Here is a 20162-nt window from a genome sequence, read left to right as displayed (position 1 = left end):
AGGCAGGCCAGCCCGGGCGGTTGGGCCAAAATTAGTGGCAGCTCGCCCAGAAAGGCATGCAAGCCTGCGAATCCCCGCTTCGATTTGGGGCCTCGAACATTTGCCATCATTAGGTGCATCTTGCCTGCCTGCTGATTGGTGCTGGTGCCCAGGAGGCGTTTTTGAGGGTGTCAGTTCTCTCTCTCTCTCTGTCTCTCTGGTGTCTGCGCGCTCTCAGCTTCTGACCAGAAATTATAATAATAATCATAATAAGAAGAATAAGATCAAGACAGTGGGTGTTTGGAGAAAGACAGAGAGACCATGGTCAAGTTGGATTGTTGCAGAAGGGTAAATGGGACAGACATGGACAGCAGTTACAAGCAGCAGGAGATAACATCAAGGGATAAACACAAGGAAAGAACAGCTCTCTCGACACGGCAATCGCTGGCGGATTAATAGACGATAAATGACCCTAATAAGCATTATCAAAAGCCTCTGGAGCACTGGTGTGACTTCGTGCTTTTCCGCTGCTGCTTTCTTCCCACTGCAACCCTCTTCCCTCCCTCTCACTATCCCCCCCCATCCTCTCTTTTCCACCCCAGCCAGCGACAACTCCACCTAATTTACTGGCAATTCCTTCCCTTCAACGACTATTTTTGATTCCACTGCCCGCGATATCGAGCCTCTCATTTCGCTCGTTGATTCTAGACGCCTCCAGCAGAGAGAGAAAAAAAAAAAAAAACAAGGACTCGCCGAGCGGGCCTCTCTCCCGCAGATTCTGAAAGCACCACCATGCGCACCACCAGCATCTCATAGCCACCCAGTCCACACTGTAGGGAGAGGACTTCAGTACCATTCAGTGTCTGCTTTCGTCGATGCTGAGTGGTTCGATCCTTTTCCTCTCCCACCCCTGACATGGTCGTGTCTGGCTAGTCAAGAGACAGCCCCCCCTCCACTGTCTACATTATGTCTCCCAAAGCCGTCACCAATCTTCCGCCAGTCTCTTCGGCGACGGACGATGGTGACTTTCCTACGATCTACTGGAACAGGAGATTTGATGTACGACATCTTTCTCCGTAAGTACTATCGTGCTCCTCTGGACACAGCCTATTTCAACCTGTTTCCTCGTGTGCTCGCCTGTCACTGCACCAAACTGCATCAGCAACGGTCAAGCTAAATCGGCGCTCTAGGATTCCGGTCATTGCTACTCTAGATATTGAGTACAATGAATTGACCAAGGCCTGGAAGACTCTGGAAGAGTTACCCCCTCCATCAGACCAGGTGATCTACCAGGAGCGCCCACAGACAGCCCAAGATGTCCGTCGTCTGGTCCACGACATTCAAGCATCATGGGCTTCAAATCCCAAGCCGCATCTATTCAGTCGCTCAGTAGCTCTCTGCGATGCATTCTCAACGACACTTGATTCGCATACGACAACACTCATGGCGCTTCCGGGCCGTCAGTTTTACTCTGCTGTTTTTTACGGTGTGCTACAGTCCATCATCAAGGTATGTGCATCTGTATCTATCTCGAGCTGTTCTAAGCGGAACAGGCATCCGCCAGGTATCCGAGGATTATAGAAGGAGTGATGAAGGCCCTGGTTGAAGTGAATCACTCGATCTCCCCACCAGATGGCGAGCCGCTTCAACTCTCACGGGCGTCAATACCCTCGGTCGCTATGTTTTACTCTCACGTCTTTCTTTTCCTTGGAGAACTAGTAGATTGGTACGCGAGACGCTTCAAGTGCCGATTGCTCAATAGTCGCCACGAAAATGTGTACTCCGACTTTTGCAGCCTAGTCTCGACTATTCAGCGAACTGCAGCCAATTTCATGCATCCTGGTGCTGATGGCCATGAGAACGTCACCTTTGTTCAGCAATACTCAGAATCTTACTCGTGGGAGGACGCTCGCCTGAACCAGATTGGTCATCGGCAGAATGCCAGGCGAAATGCAGCGCAAACAGCTTTCACCCGGCTGTTGATCTGGGAGATCCAGCACCATGACGAACGGCGACTGAAGCTACTAGAGAGCAGAGGCCTTCTCCTTTTACAACTCTTACGATTGGCGAGTCAGCAGTTGCGACCGATAGGAGGACACAACGAGTGCACTGTTTGCTTGACGAGTGCACCGGGGCAAGACTTGCGTAAGTACCTTGACCGTTACTTTGACTGCAAAACTAATGATGACCTTTGGAGTCCTCTCTCCTTCGCCTCTAGAAAAGTCCAAACACAAGTACATTCGGGTCGAACTGCAGTCATTTTCAGCGCACCTCCAAGACTACTTTGACGAAGACGACCAGATCGCCAACCAGATCGACGCGGACGTGACGGTGGGGGAGAATGTTATGGAGTCGCTGAAACAATGGGCCATCGACACATACTCTCAAGTACTAGTTGTTCAGAGCCCGCCGGGTGGTCTCTTGAGCCCTGTGGGGTTGATTGCATCCTGTTACGCCAACCTCGCGCGGGAAACCATACCCGTCATCGTGCATCTTTGCTCGCTACCCGCTGTGGCCACGACTGGAAACAACAGGTTCCAGCAGGGTCTCATCGCGCTTGTATATAGCTTGATCCGCCAACTTCTCGAATACCTTCCGCCGGTAGTCAACGGCTCGTCTTCATGCACCATCAAGGTCGAAAGCTTTAGTCCGCTAGATGGAACGCTTGCCTCGTGGAAAGAAGTGCTGTCTCTGGTAGATACCCTGCTCTACTACGCACCGCCGCTTCTTATGTGTATTGTGGATGGTCTTGATAAGCTGCAGGATCCTTCAACGGACCAATACATCAGATCGCTTGTTCGGGTTTTCGTGAGCCACACTCGCAAACCATCTAGCTCCAAGCCCGGAGAACAAAGTGTGCTACTCAAAGTTTTATTCACTGTTTCCGAACAACCAGAGTCTCTCATGGAAACATTATGCGAGAATCCCCTGACTCTCAGCGAGTCGAATGGGCTAGAATTAGCCATCACCGATACGCCATCAGCCTCCGAAGTGGAAATGGTGCTTGCATGAAAGCAAGCAAACTCACTCACACTGTCCATCGCTACCCACCTCGTTACTTTAAAATGATTCTACCCCTTTCTCCCACCCTTTCCCTCCCCACCTTACACATCACCTTTCGGGCAAATTGAACTTCATAGAACTCAGCGCTGGGTGGCTTTAATGCAATATCGCCGGTGTGCCAGTCAACAACTTTTATTACTCCTGTCAGAGTTTCCGGAACTGTTAGAGCCACTTGTGGTTTATTAATATGGGATGCTGCGATGCTCCGCACTGTACATGTCTATTGAGCTGGGGTGGTCTGCTTATAGTCAGAGGCATTTGAGCTTACGCTCCTGTCGTTATCGAGGAGCATATATCCAGACAAGTCGTCTAATTCTCCAGAGTCTTGTACTAGTATACCTGTTGTAACCACCTCCGTACTGTGGAGATGCGGGATTAGGTTTCCGGTCCTCACGTGGCTCACCAAGAATCCGGGGCTCTCCAGCAAGTTCTCTATTTTATTCAAAGGGGAATATCTGATTGGCCTGGCTGAAGTGGGTATAACAGCATTCTCCTCTGCTCTCGACAACTCGGCGTTTTTTCCGTACAACCCTCGGAATCCTTCGTCCACCGCAAGGATTTATACCCCCGCGTTCACCATCCCTTCAACCTTGATTCCATCTTACTTCACTCTATACAGAACCACCACCATGACTATCACAAAGATAAACGGCCACTCAATCCCAGGCGAGGTAGCCGGAGGAGGAGTAAACAACAGGCTCTTCCACCCCACCACCTCCATCAACCTCTCAGACTTCCAAACCATCTGCACCCGCACCACAGACCACACCCTCTACCCATCCGCCTCAACAATCACCCACAACATCCCCATCTACACCCTCGACAACTTCACCCCCACAGACCCAACCCACACCACGCGCCTCCAAAACGAATGGTACGACATCCTCTCCACAGGCCCAGGCATCTTCGTCCTAAAGGGCCTCTACGACCCCCAAACCCACGCCCCAACCCTAACCGCCACAAACACCGCATTCACCACCATCATCGAAACAGAACGCTCGTCCACAACCTTCAAAAAGGGCGACCACTTCGCCACCTCCGGCAAGAACGACCGCATCTGGAACTCCTTCTCCAAACACGCCCTCACGCACCCACAGTCGTTCGTAGACTACTACTCAAACCCCTGGCTCAAACTCGTCAGCGAGGCCTGGCTTGGTCCCGCGTACCGGATAACGGCGCAGGTGAATATCGTGAAGCCCGGTGGTGCAGCGCAGGACAGTCACCGGGACTACCATCTTGGATTCCAAGACCTAGAATCTTGCGCCCAATTCCCGAGAGCGATCCAGATTGCGAGCCAGTATTTGACGTTGCAAGGCGCAGTTGCGCATTCTGATATGCCGCTCGAGAGCGGACCCACACGGTTCTTGCCGTTTAGCCAGACCTATGAACCGGGATATCTCGCCTGGCGAAGAGACGACTTCAGGGCGTTTTTCCAGGACCATTATGTCTCGTTGCCGCTGGAGCTAGGAGACGGGGTTTTCTTCAACCCGGCTATTTTCCACGCGGCGGGTGCGAATGAGACGCCGGAGATGAATTTCCCGGATGGAAGTCCCGGGGGTGGGTTCCATCGGAAGGCGAATCTGTTGCAGATTGGGTGTGCATTGGGGAAGACGATGGAGAGTGTTGATTCGGTGCAGATTGTGGAGCGGTGCTGGGAGGGGATGAGGGAGGTGTATGAGAGGAATGGGCGGGTGGTTGATGCGGGCTTAGATGCGCTGGTGAGGGCGATTGGCGAGGGGTATCCGTTTCCGACGAATTTGGATCGCAGGCCGCCGGCGCCGAGTGGGATGGCGCCGGAGAGTGAGCAGGAGGTGCTGTTTCGGGGGTTGAGGGAGGGGTGGGGGGTGCATGATATGGTGGCGGTGTTGAGGGGGATGAGGAGGGATTCGGGGGCTGTGGGGGGGTTGGATTAGGTTGGAGTCGGGGTTGAAGGGGTATCCAAATTATGGAAGGGGTGTATGGGAGCTTGGTCTTGGTGTGATATGTGAATAGGAATTTGTATCCAGAAACTCTGGCGTACATGGTCCAATTCTATGCATACATCACCCATGATTACATGTCTGCCCTCATATACGAATTAGAAGCTAGTACCTAGCATCAACCCCTGGGGCGCAATCTACATGAACATATTATCATATCAGGTTTGGAAGGATCACAAATTCGTCATAAAGCATATATCTAGATTGTCGACACCTTAGACAGCTAAAAGCCCTAGAGAGAGGGCATTAAGAGCGTCATTAGGTAAGTAGGGTTATTGTTACCCTACGGGTCTCCATCTGTCTTAGAGTCACGAATACTGTAGTAGGACTGGATCTATGGGATGCATCGAGGGACTAAACCACAGTGCCCTGCTTACCACTTTGATATAGAAACCTCGAGAATCTTGTGTTGAAAAGCTCTCTTTGAGTTACCAAAATAAGCATCTTCAAAAAGTAGCCTATTCCTGATTAGGTATCAGGTGCCCTCTACCTCTACCAAGGTACCGTAGGTATTGGGCCCTAACGCCGTAAACCTAAATACGGGCCAGAATCAATCCGGTGGCATTTATAAGCGTAAATGCTGCGGCTGAATGGTAGCTTCCCGCATAGACGCCTAGCGACCTAGTTGCCCAGCACGCAGCTCCAGGGCAGCGTTACATCGATAGAGGTGCAATGCAGCGTCTCCAAGCCGAAGGAGTAACCCGCAGCGCTCTCTGGAGTGACCAGCATGACTCTCGCCGATGGCTGCACGGATTGTCTTAAAGATCACCTATAGATGCGAAGAAAGCTTTCTAAAGCCAGAAGAAGAGCCAGTGTTGGTGAATTCCGCAAGATTAATATAGGCATGTTGTTGCGCTCAGTAGGGTGCTTGTTGCCTACTATTGGTGCCAGGTGCTTCCTTCCCTTGACCACAGTCCCATCGTAATTACTACACTACGTCTAGCTCTAGCACCTATTGCCCAATGCAGCTGGTCGTCAGCCAGAGATAAATATAAATGCCAAGAGCCAGGCCATAGAGTCCCTATCGACTCAGAATCCACCTCCAACACCGACCCTCAATAGCAGAGCAGAAAGCAATTCAACATCCGCTTCAATTCAACACCTCATCACCTCCAGCCCGAACCAAGTCCCGAAACCAAACCAAACCAAACCAAAACAAGCAACAAAAATGCACCTCCTCACCTCCCCCCTCCACCTCCTCACCCTAACGCTAGCCCTAAGCACAACCAGCAACGCCTGGATAATCCGCACCTTCTCCAACCCAGGCTGCACCGGCAGCGCCCGCGAAATCAAAGTCGACAACAACTCCTGCCGCACGAATGACATCCCTGCGACCCGGTCCTTCCGCGTGCTCACCTACGGGGGCCCGCATCAGAAAGCGGAGTTCCATGACGCGGGGAACTGCTGGCGGAGCTCGGTTGAGGCCTCGTGGTGGGCGGATGGCGGCAGTGATGGTTTTATTAAGGGGAAATGTTTGGATTTGCATTTTCAGCCGAGGGCTTTTGGAAGCTTTGCGTTGTAGAGTTGGGAAGTAAGCTCGGGAGTGTGACTCAGGGGGCTTGGTTGAGTAGTGCTTGCATGCTTGCTGGCGAGTTTTTGGAAGCTAATGCGGATGCAATGGATGTGGAAGTCTGGGGGATGGGGTGCAAGTGTGTGGTTTGCTGAGCAGCGGGAATGGAGAGAGACTGAGACTACTTTGGTGCATAGACTATGTGCTTTGGGGAATGTATGGGGCTCAAGTGTTGGCTGCTTTAATGTATAAATAGACCTGCTGTAGCATGTCGCTGTCGCTGCACCTGTTATACTTTGCATAGGGCATTTGAAGGTGGCAATTCAACGCTATATTCCGCCGCAGTGGGCTTTGGGTCTTTAGAGAAGGTTGTCCTAGATCTTGACATCTATTGGTTTAAGCATGAGCATACATCAGAGGCCTATACCACCTACATACTAAGCCACAATGACGGTGCTAGTTGTTTCTGAAGCAAGACTCCCTACCAAGCAATGCACGGACAACGCCATGTTTTCAAACACGTTCTCCGGCTGTGCTATTTTCAGGCTGCGCAACTCGCCATGGGTGAGTGACTACTGTGCCTAGTTGCACTAGACTGAGTCCGACAACCAGTGAGGCATGCGCTAGAACCGCCGGCCTCGGTACCCCTGTCTACCCACACCAACTAGACTAACCGGAGCGTGCGGCACAGCGAACATGCATGAAGCCAAGCGGAGATGTCCCCTCTCCACCAGCCAATTCGAGAGCGGTTCCTTGTCTCTAGACACCTCGCTGCACACTGCCCCGCGCGGTTCGCGATCTCGGTATCTGAGGTAGGGCTGCGCCACGAAAGTGTGGCATGGCTGCAGCGTCACGTATTATTCACCTTAGGCAGACATTCAATCAGTGCCGTCTATAAAGGTGATACCTCAACCCATAAGCATCCATACAACAGTCCCTTTAGACTTCAAACTTACCTTCAATCACAATGCCTTCTGCACACCATCGTTCACACAACTACAAGAACAGCAACCACCTCCCACACCTTCGTGAGATCCTCAAACTAGAACCCGACGACGAGCCATGGTGCGCCGGCTACGCGCCTTCACAAGGCCGCCGGTGCCATGCCCGGACGAACGCCCACGGCCGCAGAAATGCCATGGCCCTACTCAATGAAGGAACGAAAGACCTCCATAGTGGATACTGTATTGATGAGCTGCTGGAGGATCTCGCCCCTTACGTGCTCTGTACGCGGTGGCATCAGAATCAGGCGTCGGAACTCGTGAGGAAATGGAAGAGTCGGGTGGATCGGTTCTTGGACTCTTGTTGTCCGTCGTCTCAACGAAAGACAACAAGGCCGAGCGTGAGCTTGAGCATGAGCATGCAATTTTCTCAGCGTCAGAGTCCGGCTCCACGAAGCGTCGAGGCCTCGAATGCCCGAGGTGTCTCTATATCTACCGCATTCTGCCAACCGAGAACACTCCAGCTTAGTACGAGAGCAAGTGGAATTGCAACTGGAACTGGAACCGGAACCGGGACCAGCAGAATCAGTATCAGGACACCAGAGCAACCCTCTAGATTGACGTCTAGACCATCAAACCATGCTTTAGACACCAATGTCTCTGCGACTCTCCAGCAAAGGCACTCAGCACCAGTACATACCACAACTTCAACCACCAACAGCGTTGCGGAGAGCCCCCGATCTCGAGGCACAGCAGTCCATCGCAGTCGCCCGTTACCTTCGAATACGGTATCAGGTGATCCTCGTATCCAGGCAACCCTGGGACGGAATCTGCCTCAGGCGCACCGTGGCCCTATCTCTAGAGACGCCCCAAGAAGACCCGTGGAAGGGGAGTGTTCTATTTGCTTGGAGTTGTTGGTGGGTCGGTCTGCTGGCTTGGATGAGTTGGACTCGAGTTATTCCGACTCAAATGATTCGGACGCAAGTGACTCGGAAGAAGACGATGATAGTGGCAGTGATAATGACGAGGACGAAGAAGAAAGCTCAGAGACAGAACTATCCTGGTGCAAAGCCCAATGCGGGGTGAATTATCACAAAGCATGTATAGACGACTGGCTGAGGTCGCCTGGGCGTAAGACGTGTCCGACATGTAGGACCTCATGGAGGAGTTGAGGGGTCGTTTCTTTCCTTATTTACTTGATATACCCCTATTTGTATTTACTCCTCTTTCGTTGAGAATTGAGAATGTACTATACTATATCGAAACGAGTATACTGCAACCTTGATCCCCTCTACCATGATGCGAGAGATATATATTCGAGCAGGATGTCGAGTCACGGTCGATGTTCAAAAGACGATTCCGTTTATGTCAGCTCTGGAACCTTCTGATAGGGTGTCTTTCTTTATGCTCGAGATGACATGAATTGTCGATGAAATAGATGGTGTTGTTGAGAACCTTGGGAAGCGTGCTTTGTTCTTGACACTTGTGTAGGCGCTAGGCAGCATCGTGTGGATTTGTACAGGCAGCCGAATCAGCCTCATCAGGCATGACTCTTACAATTGGCAAGCGGGGAAGAAACGGTCCCTCGAGATCTCGAGTTGTGGAGCGCTCTGCAAGAACCGTTGTTGACTCACCCTTCCGAGGCGTGTGACTACAGACTCAGGGTTGATACGAGCTCCTTCCTCGTATAACAGTAAGGCGACAACCCACCGTTACCTACCTGCTTCAATACATCTACACTCTACATTTGAACCGCAACCATGGCTCATAAGAAGGATAACAGCTACCGCCACTTGGAGAACCCCCTTGTGCGAGTCACCGACACACATATCTACTTCCTCAAAGGCATCCTCTCGAACTGGTATCCCAGTCCGCGACCGTTCAGCGGAAAACGCGCCCTTGAACGGTGTATGCCTCAACTCGACGCTCTAGAGATCGCTCATCCAACTGAAGATGCCGTCTCGACGCGACTTATCAAATCCTTCGTTTTCGGCCGCGGCGAGCAATGGATGATGGCGTTGAAAGCCTGGATTTTCGAGCGCGACTCGTTCCCACTTGGTGATTCTGTCGTCAAAGCCAGCGACAAGCCTGGCTCTTTCGATGAACTCCGGAAAGAGATGTTGAGTGTCAAGCCGCCTCAATCAACTGGCTCGAAGAAAGAGCTCTGGGGATCGGCGCTCTGTCGCATTTTGCGCACGAACTCGCCGAAATCGCAGAAGATGTTGGGTCGCAAGGTTCCGAACTTTGACGACGAGGTCTGGACAAAGGCGTCGGAGCCGATCGTGGTAGCAGGATGTCTTGCGCGGGCAGAATTCGACAGGGATCTGAAAGGGCTGTATCTTTCGAGCGGGGAGAGGACGTTTGTTGAAGGCAGCGCAAGGGACCGGGTTTGGGGGGTCGGGTTAGACTGGAAAAGCGAGGAGATTCTGGACGAGGTGAACTGGCGGGGTTTGAATCGACTAGGAAAAGCTCATAATGAAGCGGCCAGGATACTAAAAGGAGAAGAGTGATGCTAGCTTGATGAAGAGTTGACGGAGACTCCGTAATTAATGGATCTTGACGCTATTTTAGGGAATCTCGCGCGTGGCGAAGCTGGCCTGCGATGGATCGAGACTCTGGAAGATCGAGACTTAGCGCACTGATGCTCGCTCACTAGAGGCGCGCTATAGTGGGGCCGCCCTATGGAATTGGTCAATTCAGTCGATTTTTATATCACCATGAAGTCAAAGGATTCGATCTCGTTGCGATCGATCACCTCGGACGAGTCATCGGAGGCTGGCTGCAAGAGGAGAGTGAGTGGAATGTGGGATTCCGAAAGGAGCCATGGGCATTCCAGGTCCCCAAAGAGCCCAAACACAAGACCATGGTTCGTGTGAAAATCTTGCGAGATGTTTTGTGTTCTCTGTGCCTGGTGGTGGCGTTCTCATCGCGAAATCCTGAAACACTCGTCTTTTCTTCCCCGGCCCGTCTTCAGCTTGCATCTTCTCAACCTCTCCCATCTCTCTCTCTCTTTTCATCTCGGTCATCTTCCACAATCTCATCTTCTGTCGACTTGGCTTCTTGTTTGTCGGCACACTGTCATTTCCTCTCCTGCAGGCCTTGTCGCTCCTGAAAAGCCTTGACGATCACTAAATCCCAATTACGTCGGCTCTCGCGCCTCAGCGACCCACGTCCTCGCTCGCTCTCCACACGATCCACGCTTTTCGAATCATTCCTTTCATAAGAGGACCGTCTCGTCGATTGACTCGATCTAATTCTCGTTTAGAAGTCGCTAGCCGATCCCCCTCACCCTATCCGCTCTCTCATGCTTCCCCTGTAAGCGGCCGCTGTCAGTCTTAAGTCACCAATGTCTGGAAGGCCCGGCCTGGCAGAAAAGCGTCTGTCGTCTCATCGCTTCCAGCAGCTCCCAAATTACGCCCAGGAAAACATGCACAATCCGAACGATGTTACTATCGATATCCCTCTGACGAGCGTCACCAGTCGCGGGCAGACTGGTGCGCGGAACAATTCCATGAACGCTCCCGCCTCGCCCTCTGGAGGTTATTCGCCTGGAGGAGCTACCGCAAACCACGATGGCGAGAAGGGAGGCTTGACGTCCTCTCCTCCCAGCTCGCATGGCTTTGGCCATCGTCGTCGCAAGGTCATCGATGAAAAGACTGGCCGCGCTGTCGACGACCCTGAGGATGGCGCAGTCAATCGCCTTGGCCGGTTTTATCAGTCTGTGCTCAACTTCTCTATCGTGACCCGGTATATTCTTTATGTCGCCCCTCTTGCTGCTCTTCTTGCTATTCCCATCATTGTTGGAGCAACTGCCGCTCCTGCTGCGAAAATCGGTGGTGTCGGCCTTCCATGGTTCTTCACCTGGATTGAAGTCGTCTGGGTCTCTTTGTGGGTGTGTAAGCTGTTTGCCAAACTCATCCCCTTCATCTTTCAATTCTTTTGTGGAATTGTCAGCTCTGGTACTCGGAAGTATGCCCTCATCCTTCGCAACTTGGAGCTTCCTATTACGACAGTTCTGTGGATGATAGTCTCGCTTGTTACTTTCTTACCAGTAAGTCATACGGCATGTATACTCAACGCATTGCTAAATTAAATAGATCATGGTCCACAATCCGAGAAACCAATCGGAAGGGGATACCACCGTCAAAAGCTGGGAGAAGTCCGTCAAGAACATCCTATTTGCCCTCCTAGTCTGCTCTCTCATCTTTCTCGGCGAGAAAACCCTCGTCCAGTTGATTTCCATCAGTTACCACCGCAAGCAATTTGATGCGAGAATCAAAGAGTCTAAGCGCAACGTCTACTTGGTTGGCATACTCTACGATGCTTCTCGCAGCATGTTTCCGATGTACTGCAAAGAATTCCGTGAGGACGATGCGGTTATTTCTGACTCTATCCTTGCTGCTGTCCCTGAGAAAGGTCGCCCGGGTCACAACCGTATGAACTCGTCTGCCCCGCTGCGGTTCATCCGTGGTGTTGGCCAGAATGTTGGACGTTTTGGCGGCAAGATCACGGGTGCTATTGGTGATGTCGCCCAGGAAATCACTGGCAAGCAGGTCTTCAACTCAAGCGCTGCCCGGTCTATCGTCAGCGAAGCTCTAGAGCGTCGACGATCTTCCGAAGCTCTGGCCCGGCGTATCTGGATGTCGTTTGTGGTTGAAGGTCGTGAGGCCCTGTTCCCCGACGACGTCATTGAGGTACTTGGAGCTGGAAAGGAAGCCGAGGCAGAGGAGTGCTTCACCATGCTCGACCGCGATGGAAACGGCGACATCAGTTTGGATGAGATTATACTTGCTCTCTCTGAAATCGGACGCAGCCGCAAAGCTTTGAACCATAGCATGCATGATGTTGACCAGGCCATTCATGTTTTGGATAACCTGCTGGCCACCGTCGCATTTATCATTGCCGTTCTCGTCTTCATCTCTTTTGTCACTAGCGGCTTTGGTACTGTCATCGCAGCTGGTGCTACCAGTCTTCTGTCGCTCAGTTTCGTCTTTGCAACCACTGCCCAGGAAGTTCTCGGTTCTTGCATCTTCCTCTTCGTCAAGCATCCCTTTGACATTGGCGACCGCGTGGAGATTGACAGCAAGCCGTACATTGTCGACCGTATTTCTCTGCTGTACAGTGTCTTCCGCAATGTGTCAGACCACCGTGTTACCCAGATTCCGAATGTTGTCCTCAACACTATCTGGATCGATAACTACTCTCGTTCCGCTGCTATGCAGGAGAAGGTCACCGTCGACGTGGCCTTTGACACTTCAATGGCCGAAATCCAGACTTTGAGAGATGAAATGGAACTCTTCGTCCGCGACAAGGAGAACAACCGCGACTTCCAGGCTGATGTTGATATCGATGTTGTTGGTGTCGGCGCTCTCGACAAGCTCGAGCTCACCGTGAAACTCTGCCATAAGTCCAACTGGGCCATCGAATCTATCCGTGCCTCCCGTCGCTCCAAGTTTATGTGCGCTCTGGTCGCCGCCGTCCGCAAGCTCGGCATCCGCGCCCCAGGTGTCGCTATCCCCGAAGAAACACCCGCCGAGAACAACGACGACAAGCCCGATAGCGACCAAGCACGCTCCACTGTCCCAGACACCAATTTCGACGGCACCAAGTCTACCGGCTTTGATTTTGGCCAGACAGGATCTCTCAAGCATCGCACTGCCGCAGCCACCGGCACAGGCAGCGCCTACAGCGGCGAAAGCACCCTCAACAACCCCTACACCTCCAGCGCCAGCAGCGCTGACCCCCACCACAACACCAACAACCAAGTCCCCGCTGGCGGCGACACCGACCACTACCGCACCTCCGTCTCCTCCCCCATCAACGAGCGCAACCTCAGCGTGAACCACGGCGTCCTCACCCGCGGAGCCTCTACCGCCTCCACAGGCCGCCGCAAGGCAGGCTCCAGCCAAGGTGCTCTCGCCTCTCCCTCTCCGACCGACCCCTCTCTACCATCCCACCTGCAACCTCCACCCCTGCAGCCTTCCGCCTCTCTACACCAGCAACAGCAGCCCTCCCCGGCTCTGTCGCACCAGCCCTCAAACCCATACGGCTACAGCTACGAGCAGCCGGAGTCCTCTGCCACCCCTGCGGCATCTGGATCTGGATATCCGCTCGAACACCCCTCTGAGACATATGATTCGCGAGGGTCTCAGTTACCGCAGGTGTATGAGCATGCTCCGTCGCCTTCGGAGTCGGATGTGCATTCCCCGCGCAGCGTCAGTGACCCGCGGTATACGAGTACGGATGAGCCGAGAAGGACTTCTTATGAGCGGCGGAGGTTGTAGGATAGAGAGTTGAAAACAAAATGACACAATCTAGCTACCATTTATTGTATGCTTAGAATTGATATCAAGACCGCACAGCGGTATTACACTTCATCTCTTTCAACAAACTTGTAAGCCGTAGCTTAGCCCGCAACCGAGATTGTAGTGCCATTTTCACTTTCAGCCTATCGTACACTCAACATATCCATCCACCCATCTATAGATAGTAAACTCCATACCATACCACACCATACCACAGACTAGATTAAACATCAAAAGTAGCCTAGTTCAAACAACAAGGTATCATGTCATATCAGATCTATTTCGTCTCCTTCCATGGATAAGACACGGGGTCATCCTTGCGCAGCCACATCTTGGTCCTCTTCTTGGTAACCGCATGCTCGACGAACGCCTCGCGCGCGTACTGCGCCTTGAACTTGCGGATCCACCGCGGGTCCCACAGCTCGCTGGCAATGCCGAGATCCTTGCAGCAGCGCACGAGCGCGTTGGAGCGGCAGCCTTCTGTCGCGGTGGGGATGTTGTCGGGGGAGAAGTAGTCTTGTTCGCCGCGGGCGACGGAGACGAGGCTGTGAGAGGGTTCTATATTAGTCGACCGTGATCAGGAATACGGGAGGAGGAAGGGGAAGAGGAAGAATGAAGGGGGGTGAATAGGAAAGAGAGACAAACCGCCCACTACAAACAAGCGCATACTCCCTCGTCACAGTCTTGGGCGTAACGATACTCTCGCTCCTGGGCACAAGCCCCCAGCCACCCGGTCCAAACGCCTTGTTCAGGATCCGCCGGTACTTGATCTCGGGGAGGTAGACGATGCCATCGGGCTTGATCTCGACGTCGGCGGGGTCTTGTTCGGCGAGCAGGATATCTGCGGCTTCCTTGGGGAAGGGCTCGGCGGAGAGGCCGTGGAAGGAGCGCGTCCAATCGACTTTCTCGGTGGGGGTGGTGTCCAGCTCGAGCGGCTTGTCTGATAGCCCGGTTTTGGAGATGTTAGGGGTTGTTGTGCTGCTTGGGGTTGGTTCGCGGGCGATGGCGGCGGCGCGCGCGGCGGGGGGTTGGGTGGCGCTTGATGATGGTGTTGAGGGGGTGGGAGTTGTCTTTTTGGGGGTGTAGGAGGTGGTGTTTTGGGCGTAGGGGGTTGTTGTTGAGAAGAGGGAGGATTGGGTTAGAGGTGCGAAACGCGGGGCATTGCGGTAGGTTGTTCGGTGTAGGAGAGGCTCCGCGGCCTGGAGGGTGCGGAAGAGGGACATGGTAATGGTTTGGGTAGGAGGTTGAGGTGGGAGAGCTGTGCGGTTGCCGATGCTTTGAGCTTGAGTTGAGGTTAAGATTGATATCACGTGATGAGTTTTGGATAGCGTTGAGGTTGAGGAGGGAGGAATGCGGTGGATTAAGTGGGGATCTCATTTGGAGAGAGCATTTCTAGTGTACAGAGTATGGAGATCTAGCTATTGTACAGGGATTGAGTTTGTAGAGTGTGGTTACGTGGTGGAGGAGGGTATCAGGCGTCTTTGGACTGGGTGCGGACATCGTTGCCCTGTTTCTTCCAGCATGCGCGGAAGAGGTCCATCTATAAGATCATATTAGCTGGCAGTACCTCACTACAAGGCTGTGTGATAAGCTGGGGTTCGTTGGGGTTGTGTCGATATAAAAGCTCAACAAGACGTGATGGGCTGACCGACCTCCTTCTTGCAAGCTCTCCAGTCCTTCTTTGCCCAGTAGCATTCGTTCAGCTTGTCTTGCTCCACTGGGAACATATGTTAGCAGAGTAAACATATCTTTACTGTCGAAGCGAACGTACCTGAGCAGCCGGTGCTGAAGATCCGCTTGTCCCTACACAGGCCACCGGTCAGCATACCCATCCCAGGGAGCACAAACATAATCGAGCAAATTCAATTCTTACCAGTCATCCGGCTCATCGTCATCGACCTCCGCGGCGACTTTAGGCTTCTCTTCTCTTTTGGATATCATTGTGCTTGCAGACCGATAGTAGCCGACGGTGAAGAAGGAGGATTGAGTCAACTCCGCAGCGCTTCTCTCCCGAGCTCTCAACTTCCCCGCGACAAGAATTATGGCGACGAACAACCCCAACACCACAGGGAGGAGACTCAATGTGCTGGTTTATTCTGGTCTGCGCTTGTCATCTCAATTATAATGGACATCCAATTAATTGCTAATTTTTATAGGAGATGGAACCACCGTCGAATCCGTCCGCCACTGCCTCTACACGCTCCGCCGCCTCCTAGCCTCCCACTATGCCGTGATGCCCGTGACACCCGAGATGCTCATCAAAGAGCCATGGACGCTCACATGTGCTCTACTCGTTTTCCCCGGCGGTGCCGACCTAGGCTACTGCCGCTCTCTTAACGGCGCCGGAAATCGCAGAATCGAGCAGTTCGTTCGTCGCGGAGGCGCATACCTTGGTTTATGCGCAGGAGGATACTACGGTGCGAAACGATGCGAGTTTGAAGTCGGTGATAAAACGTTGGAGGTTATTGGTGATCGCGAGCTCACCTTCTATCCGGGCATTTGTCGCGGAGGGGCTTTCCGTGGTTTTGTTTACCATAGTGAAGCTGGTGCGCGCGCTGCAGAGTTGACGGTTTCGAAGGAGGCATTAAGTGCTGGCGTCACGCCGACGAGCTTCAAGTCTTATTACAATGGTGGTGGGGTATTTGTTGATGCATCGTCGTATGCCGATAAAGGCGTTGAGGTTCTGGCGAGCTATGCGGAGCGACTGAACGTCAACCCTGGCTCCGGCGCTGCGGCGGTGGTCTATTGTCCTGTCGGCGACGGCGCAGCTATTTTGACCGGACCGCATCCCGAGTGAGTACCACCTGACTGAGTTAGAGATGTCGCTGACCTGGTAGATTTGCGGCTGTCAATCTCGATCCCAAAGCCGGCGGACCTGAGTACGCGGAAATCATCAAGGCGCTAGCTGCGGACGACAAGGGCCGGGCCGACTTCTTGAAGGCTTGTTTGTCGAAGCTGGGCTTGCAGGTAGCGCAGGATACAACGCATGTGCCCTCTCTGTCGTCCTTACATTTCTCTTCCCTGTCATCTGAGGACTCCCAACGAGTGCTAAAATCACTCGAGGAAATAGTCGGCGACGGGGAATACCTGAAAGACGAACACGACACCTTTAAGATTGAGAAATCAGGGACTTTCAAAATGGATGCTCTCGCGGAGTCTCTACCGGCGGACGAGGAACAACCATCCGAGGGCGCTCAGACCGAAGGAATCGTGGATTACCAGGCGATTCTCAAACGTCTTGTCATTCACGACGACGTTCCTTCATCAAAAGCAACACCCTACTTCAACCACCATGCATTTTACTCTCATCTTCGGCATTACCAAGGGCAGTCAAAGGAACGCGCTTCTGAATTTGGTTCAAATATCTTATATGGCGAAGTGGTCACAAGCACCAACACCATCCTCGAGAAGTAAGTCACTCGTCTCCAGCCATTTGGGCTAGGCTGACTGTCCCAGAAACGTGAAGCTCCTACGTTCACTCCCCAACGGCACGACCGCAACAGCCACAACGCAAGTCGCCGGACGGGGTCGAGGCTCCAATGTCTGGGTCTCACCAGCTGGCGCTCTGATCTTCTCAACAGTCGTCCGTCACCCAATGGACAAAATGCAGTCCGCTCCAGTCGTGCTCATCCAATACCTCTCCGCCATCGCGGTTGTCCAAGGTATCCGCAGCTATGATGACGGCTATGAGGCCATGCCAGTGAAACTCAAGTGGCCCAACGACGTCTACGCCCTTGACCCCGAGCAACCTCCGGACAAGAAACAATACACCAAAATCTGCGGTATCCTCGTCAACTCCCAATACTCTTCCAATGAATACACCTCCGTCGTCGGTATCGGCATCAACGCTACAAACGCCTCGCCCACAACCTCTCTAACAGCACTCGCCACCCGCTTCGTCGGCCGGAAAGCTGCTCCTATCACACTTGAAAAGCTTCTAGCACGTATCCTCACCGTCTTCGAAGATCTATATACCCGTTTCCTCCGCACAGGGTTCGACCGTAACCTCGAGGAAATTTACTATGATTCCTGGCTACATACTAATCAGATCGTGACGCTTGAGACTGAGGGTGGTGCGAGAGCGAGAATCAAGGGTGTTACGAGAGATTATGGGCTTTTGCTTGCGGAGGAGTTGGCGTGGGATGATCGGCCGACGGGGAGGGTGGTGCAGCTGCAGAGCGATAGTAACAGTTTTGATTTTATGAAGGGGCTGGTGAAGAGGAAGATTAATTAGGCTTCCGGGAATTGGGATAATGAATGAATACAAGGGGTCACATAAGATCGCCTAGCAAATCCACCTATCCTGAACTCATTTGCGGCACAACACAAGCTTAGCTGCGCCGCATCAAACAATCACCAAATTCTAGACCACCTGGCACCAGCTGATTTAGTATCCTTCTAAAAAGTGTCCGCTTTTGAGGCTAATCTACGATAGGCAATAGTGTGGTTAGTTGGGACGGTCAATGAAACCGATCCTAAATGGCGCAGAGATCTCGCCTTCGAGCTCTCTGCACCAGAGCCTAATCAACGAGGCAGTCCGACACGATGCTTCGTCTAATATGGACTGCGCCATTCTGGATATTGAATATACCAATCATCGTTGGACAGCAACTAGAAGGGCACTACGAGCCCTACGAGCTTCTAGGCCTCAGCAAACCCTGCCTCTATGCGCTTAACACTACCGTTGAGTCTTGTCCAGCCTGGCTGAGAAACCATGCTGGATATACGTGGGTTTCCAGATTTCCACGCTGCCACTTCAGAACTAACACTCGAGTAGAGAACCCAGCTTAGAGATTGTTCCTCCAGAGCCACTGAAAGAACTATGCGAGACTTCGTGCCTCGATGACCTGACCGAACTTCGGAAAGAAATCCAAAATGCTTGCAATGAACCCTCAGATGTCCTGGTCCCAGTGAATATCGTGTATCCAGGTAAGTGGACTGAACGCAGTAAATCCTGTGCAGTCACGCACTGACCCAACTCCAGCAACTTTTATAGTAGATCGCTGGTTATACGTCATTGAGCTTTCCTGTCTCAAAGATCCGTTAGTCCCATCAGGCATCTGTTCACACAATTTTGCAAACTAACAAACCCAAGGACCTCCGGCAAATACTGCGACACAATCGTCTCAGACTGGCTCTCAAACGGCGCCGAATACACAACCGAACAAAAGTGCTCATACTGCGAACTAGGCCTTCAGCAAAAACAACTAGCCTCGCCATTCGGATACTCCGAAGAAGGAGCCGACGAGTTCTCGTCTCTGACCTCCAGCTGCAGCAAGACTACCTACACCTATGCCACCCCAACATACCCCTCCACCACATTGAACTACGTGTTCCCCCAAGTCACCGTCTCCGCCGTCCGTACCCCTGTCCCTGTCGAACTCCCTCCCCTGAATCCACACGCCCCTGGATCACCAGATGACTGTTTGTTCTTCGATGACCCATTCATTGCTGTCGATGACTTGGGAATCGACATGGCTGCGTGCGAGACCTGGGCTGAAGATGCGGGTGTGGATCTGTGGACGTTCGTTCAGTGGAACCCGAGTCTGGATTACGATAACTGTACCATGGATCTGGGGTATAGTTATTGTACAGCCCGTCCGCCGCCTGTTAGTAAGTCTTCACATTTAATCATTACTTATAGATTTACGGCGTCGGCAAGCTAACTTTTCAAAGGGGGGAACTACCCGTTCGACTTCTGCTTCGCGACAAACAAGACATTAATTCCGGAGACGTCTCTTCAGCCGCCAGACTGCGACTGCTACATACAGTTCAGGAAAGAAGACAGGCGTAAGTTCTAAGCCATACCTACAAGCTACCCTAATAAGTGCTAAATCCTTACTATTTTAGACTTTTTTGACTGTACCACGTTCGAGTCCCTATTCGAGTCGAACACCTCAGCTGTAGCAGTCATGAATCCTTGGATTAGTACTGGCTCGGATTGCGAAGAGTCTGTATTCAAGGGTTCTTTCACTGATGGATATATCCAAATTTGCGTTCATGCATCATCGTCGGTTACAGTGACTGCTTCGGCTTCGGCAGAGATTCCGAGCGGGGACGTAATCGATGAGCACTCGCCGACAGGACTGCTGGAGCAGCCTGGTTTCTAGCTGGACTGTCTCAATGTTTAGACTGATACTCACCATCGGAAAGAGTTGGTCAGCATGCATAGCTTCAGATTAGACGATATCTATACATGCGGTTTGCGGCCGAGTACAGCAAGCCCTAAAAGTATCAGATACGCCCAATTAGTCGACAAGACTGGATGATTACGAATGCCACTCAATCAAGCTTGCGCAATCGTGAAAACTTCTTCTCACTCTATTCACATAGTCTTAGGTAGGGAGACTCTGACAGATGTTTCCTCCATGCAATCCTAGGTCGT

The 20162-nt window shown here is 52.4% G+C and overlaps 10 protein-coding genes across 10 annotated transcripts; 8 read left to right on the top strand and 2 right to left on the bottom strand.

The window, feature by feature from the left end:
• Positions 1-945: 945 nt before the first annotated feature.
• BJY04DRAFT_207894 (uncharacterized protein) lies at positions 946-2991 on the top strand (the record flags this gene model as incomplete). The annotated part of the gene is made up of 4 exons (XM_073713914.1): positions 946-1055; positions 1170-1488; positions 1533-2124; positions 2177-2991. 4 exons carry the CDS (start codon positions 946-948, stop codon positions 2989-2991), a joined length of 1836 nt encoding a protein of 611 aa, XP_073570512.1.
• Positions 2992-3113: 122 nt separating this feature from the next.
• Positions 3114-4955, top strand: BJY04DRAFT_228113 (phytanoyl-CoA dioxygenase family protein; the record flags this gene model as incomplete). Its single annotated transcript, XM_073718766.1, has 1 exon — positions 3114-4955. The coding sequence occupies exon 1, from the start codon at positions 3672-3674 to the stop codon at positions 4953-4955; it is 1284 nt and encodes a 427-aa protein (XP_073570511.1). The 5' UTR covers positions 3114-3671.
• Positions 4956-5769: 814 nt separating this feature from the next.
• Positions 5770-6794, top strand: BJY04DRAFT_190654 (uncharacterized protein). The gene has a single exon (XM_073711534.1). It carries the CDS (start codon positions 6190-6192, stop codon positions 6541-6543), a length of 354 nt encoding a protein of 117 aa, XP_073570510.1. The 5' UTR covers positions 5770-6189; the 3' UTR covers positions 6544-6794.
• Positions 6795-7278: 484 nt separating this feature from the next.
• Positions 7279-8731, top strand: BJY04DRAFT_69934 (uncharacterized protein). Its single transcript, XM_073720891.1, has one exon. It carries the CDS (start codon positions 7499-7501, stop codon positions 8642-8644), a length of 1146 nt encoding a protein of 381 aa, XP_073570509.1. The 5' UTR covers positions 7279-7498; the 3' UTR covers positions 8645-8731.
• Positions 8732-9122: 391 nt separating this feature from the next.
• Positions 9123-10144, top strand: BJY04DRAFT_69942 (NADAR family protein). Its single transcript, XM_073720892.1, has one exon. The coding sequence runs from the start codon at positions 9233-9235 to the stop codon at positions 9980-9982; it is 750 nt and encodes a 249-aa protein (XP_073570508.1). The 5' UTR covers positions 9123-9232; the 3' UTR covers positions 9983-10144.
• A 755-nt stretch (positions 10145-10899) lies between these two features.
• BJY04DRAFT_207892 (serine/threonine protein kinase) lies at positions 10900-13756 on the top strand (the record flags this gene model as incomplete). The annotated part of the gene is made up of 3 exons (XM_073713913.1): positions 10900-11523; positions 11570-12712; positions 12746-13756. The coding sequence occupies 3 exons, from the start codon at positions 10900-10902 to the stop codon at positions 13754-13756; spliced, it is 2778 nt and encodes a 925-aa protein (XP_073570507.1).
• Positions 13757-13804: 48 nt separating this feature from the next.
• On the bottom strand, positions 13805-15031 carry BJY04DRAFT_190650 (putative mitochondrial genome maintenance protein Mgm101). The gene is made up of 2 exons (XM_073711533.1): positions 14423-15031; positions 13805-14322 (listed from the first exon to the last, which is right to left on the bottom strand). The coding sequence occupies exons 1-2, from the start codon at positions 14998-15000 to the stop codon at positions 14055-14057; spliced, it is 846 nt and encodes a 281-aa protein (XP_073570506.1). The 5' UTR covers positions 15001-15031; the 3' UTR covers positions 13805-14054.
• Positions 15032-15106: 75 nt separating this feature from the next.
• Positions 15107-15672, bottom strand: BJY04DRAFT_190648 (coiled-coil-helix-coiled-coil-helix domain-containing protein). The gene is made up of 3 exons (XM_073711531.1): positions 15549-15672; positions 15430-15494; positions 15107-15317 (listed from the first exon to the last, which is right to left on the bottom strand). Exons 1-3 carry the CDS (start codon positions 15625-15627, stop codon positions 15249-15251), a joined length of 213 nt encoding a protein of 70 aa, XP_073570505.1. The 5' UTR covers positions 15628-15672; the 3' UTR covers positions 15107-15248.
• On the top strand, positions 15443-18111 carry BJY04DRAFT_69908 (biotin--[acetyl-CoA-carboxylase] ligase BPL1). Its single transcript, XM_073720889.1, has 4 exons — positions 15443-15876; positions 15934-16570; positions 16615-17187; positions 17234-18111. Exons 1-4 carry the CDS (start codon positions 15819-15821, stop codon positions 18009-18011), a joined length of 2046 nt encoding a protein of 681 aa, XP_073570504.1. The 5' UTR covers positions 15443-15818; the 3' UTR covers positions 18012-18111.
• A 1-nt stretch (position 18112) lies between these two features.
• Positions 18113-20159, top strand: BJY04DRAFT_69909 (uncharacterized protein). The gene is made up of 6 exons (XM_073720890.1): positions 18113-18504; positions 18555-18706; positions 18762-18819; positions 18873-19390; positions 19454-19567; positions 19628-20159. Exons 1-6 carry the CDS (start codon positions 18323-18325, stop codon positions 19885-19887), a joined length of 1284 nt encoding a protein of 427 aa, XP_073570503.1. The 5' UTR covers positions 18113-18322; the 3' UTR covers positions 19888-20159.
• The last annotated feature ends 3 nt before the right edge of the window (positions 20160-20162 follow it).

This window comes from Aspergillus karnatakaensis, assembly GCF_047715665.1.
Source record: "Aspergillus karnatakaensis strain CBS 102800 unplaced genomic scaffold BJY04scaffold_28, whole genome shotgun sequence".
In the NCBI taxonomy this organism is placed as follows: domain Eukaryota; kingdom Fungi; phylum Ascomycota; class Eurotiomycetes; order Eurotiales; family Aspergillaceae; genus Aspergillus; species Aspergillus karnatakaensis.
The sequence above is the reverse complement of the archived record's forward strand: the minus strand, read 5'-3'. Positions and strand labels throughout refer to the sequence as shown.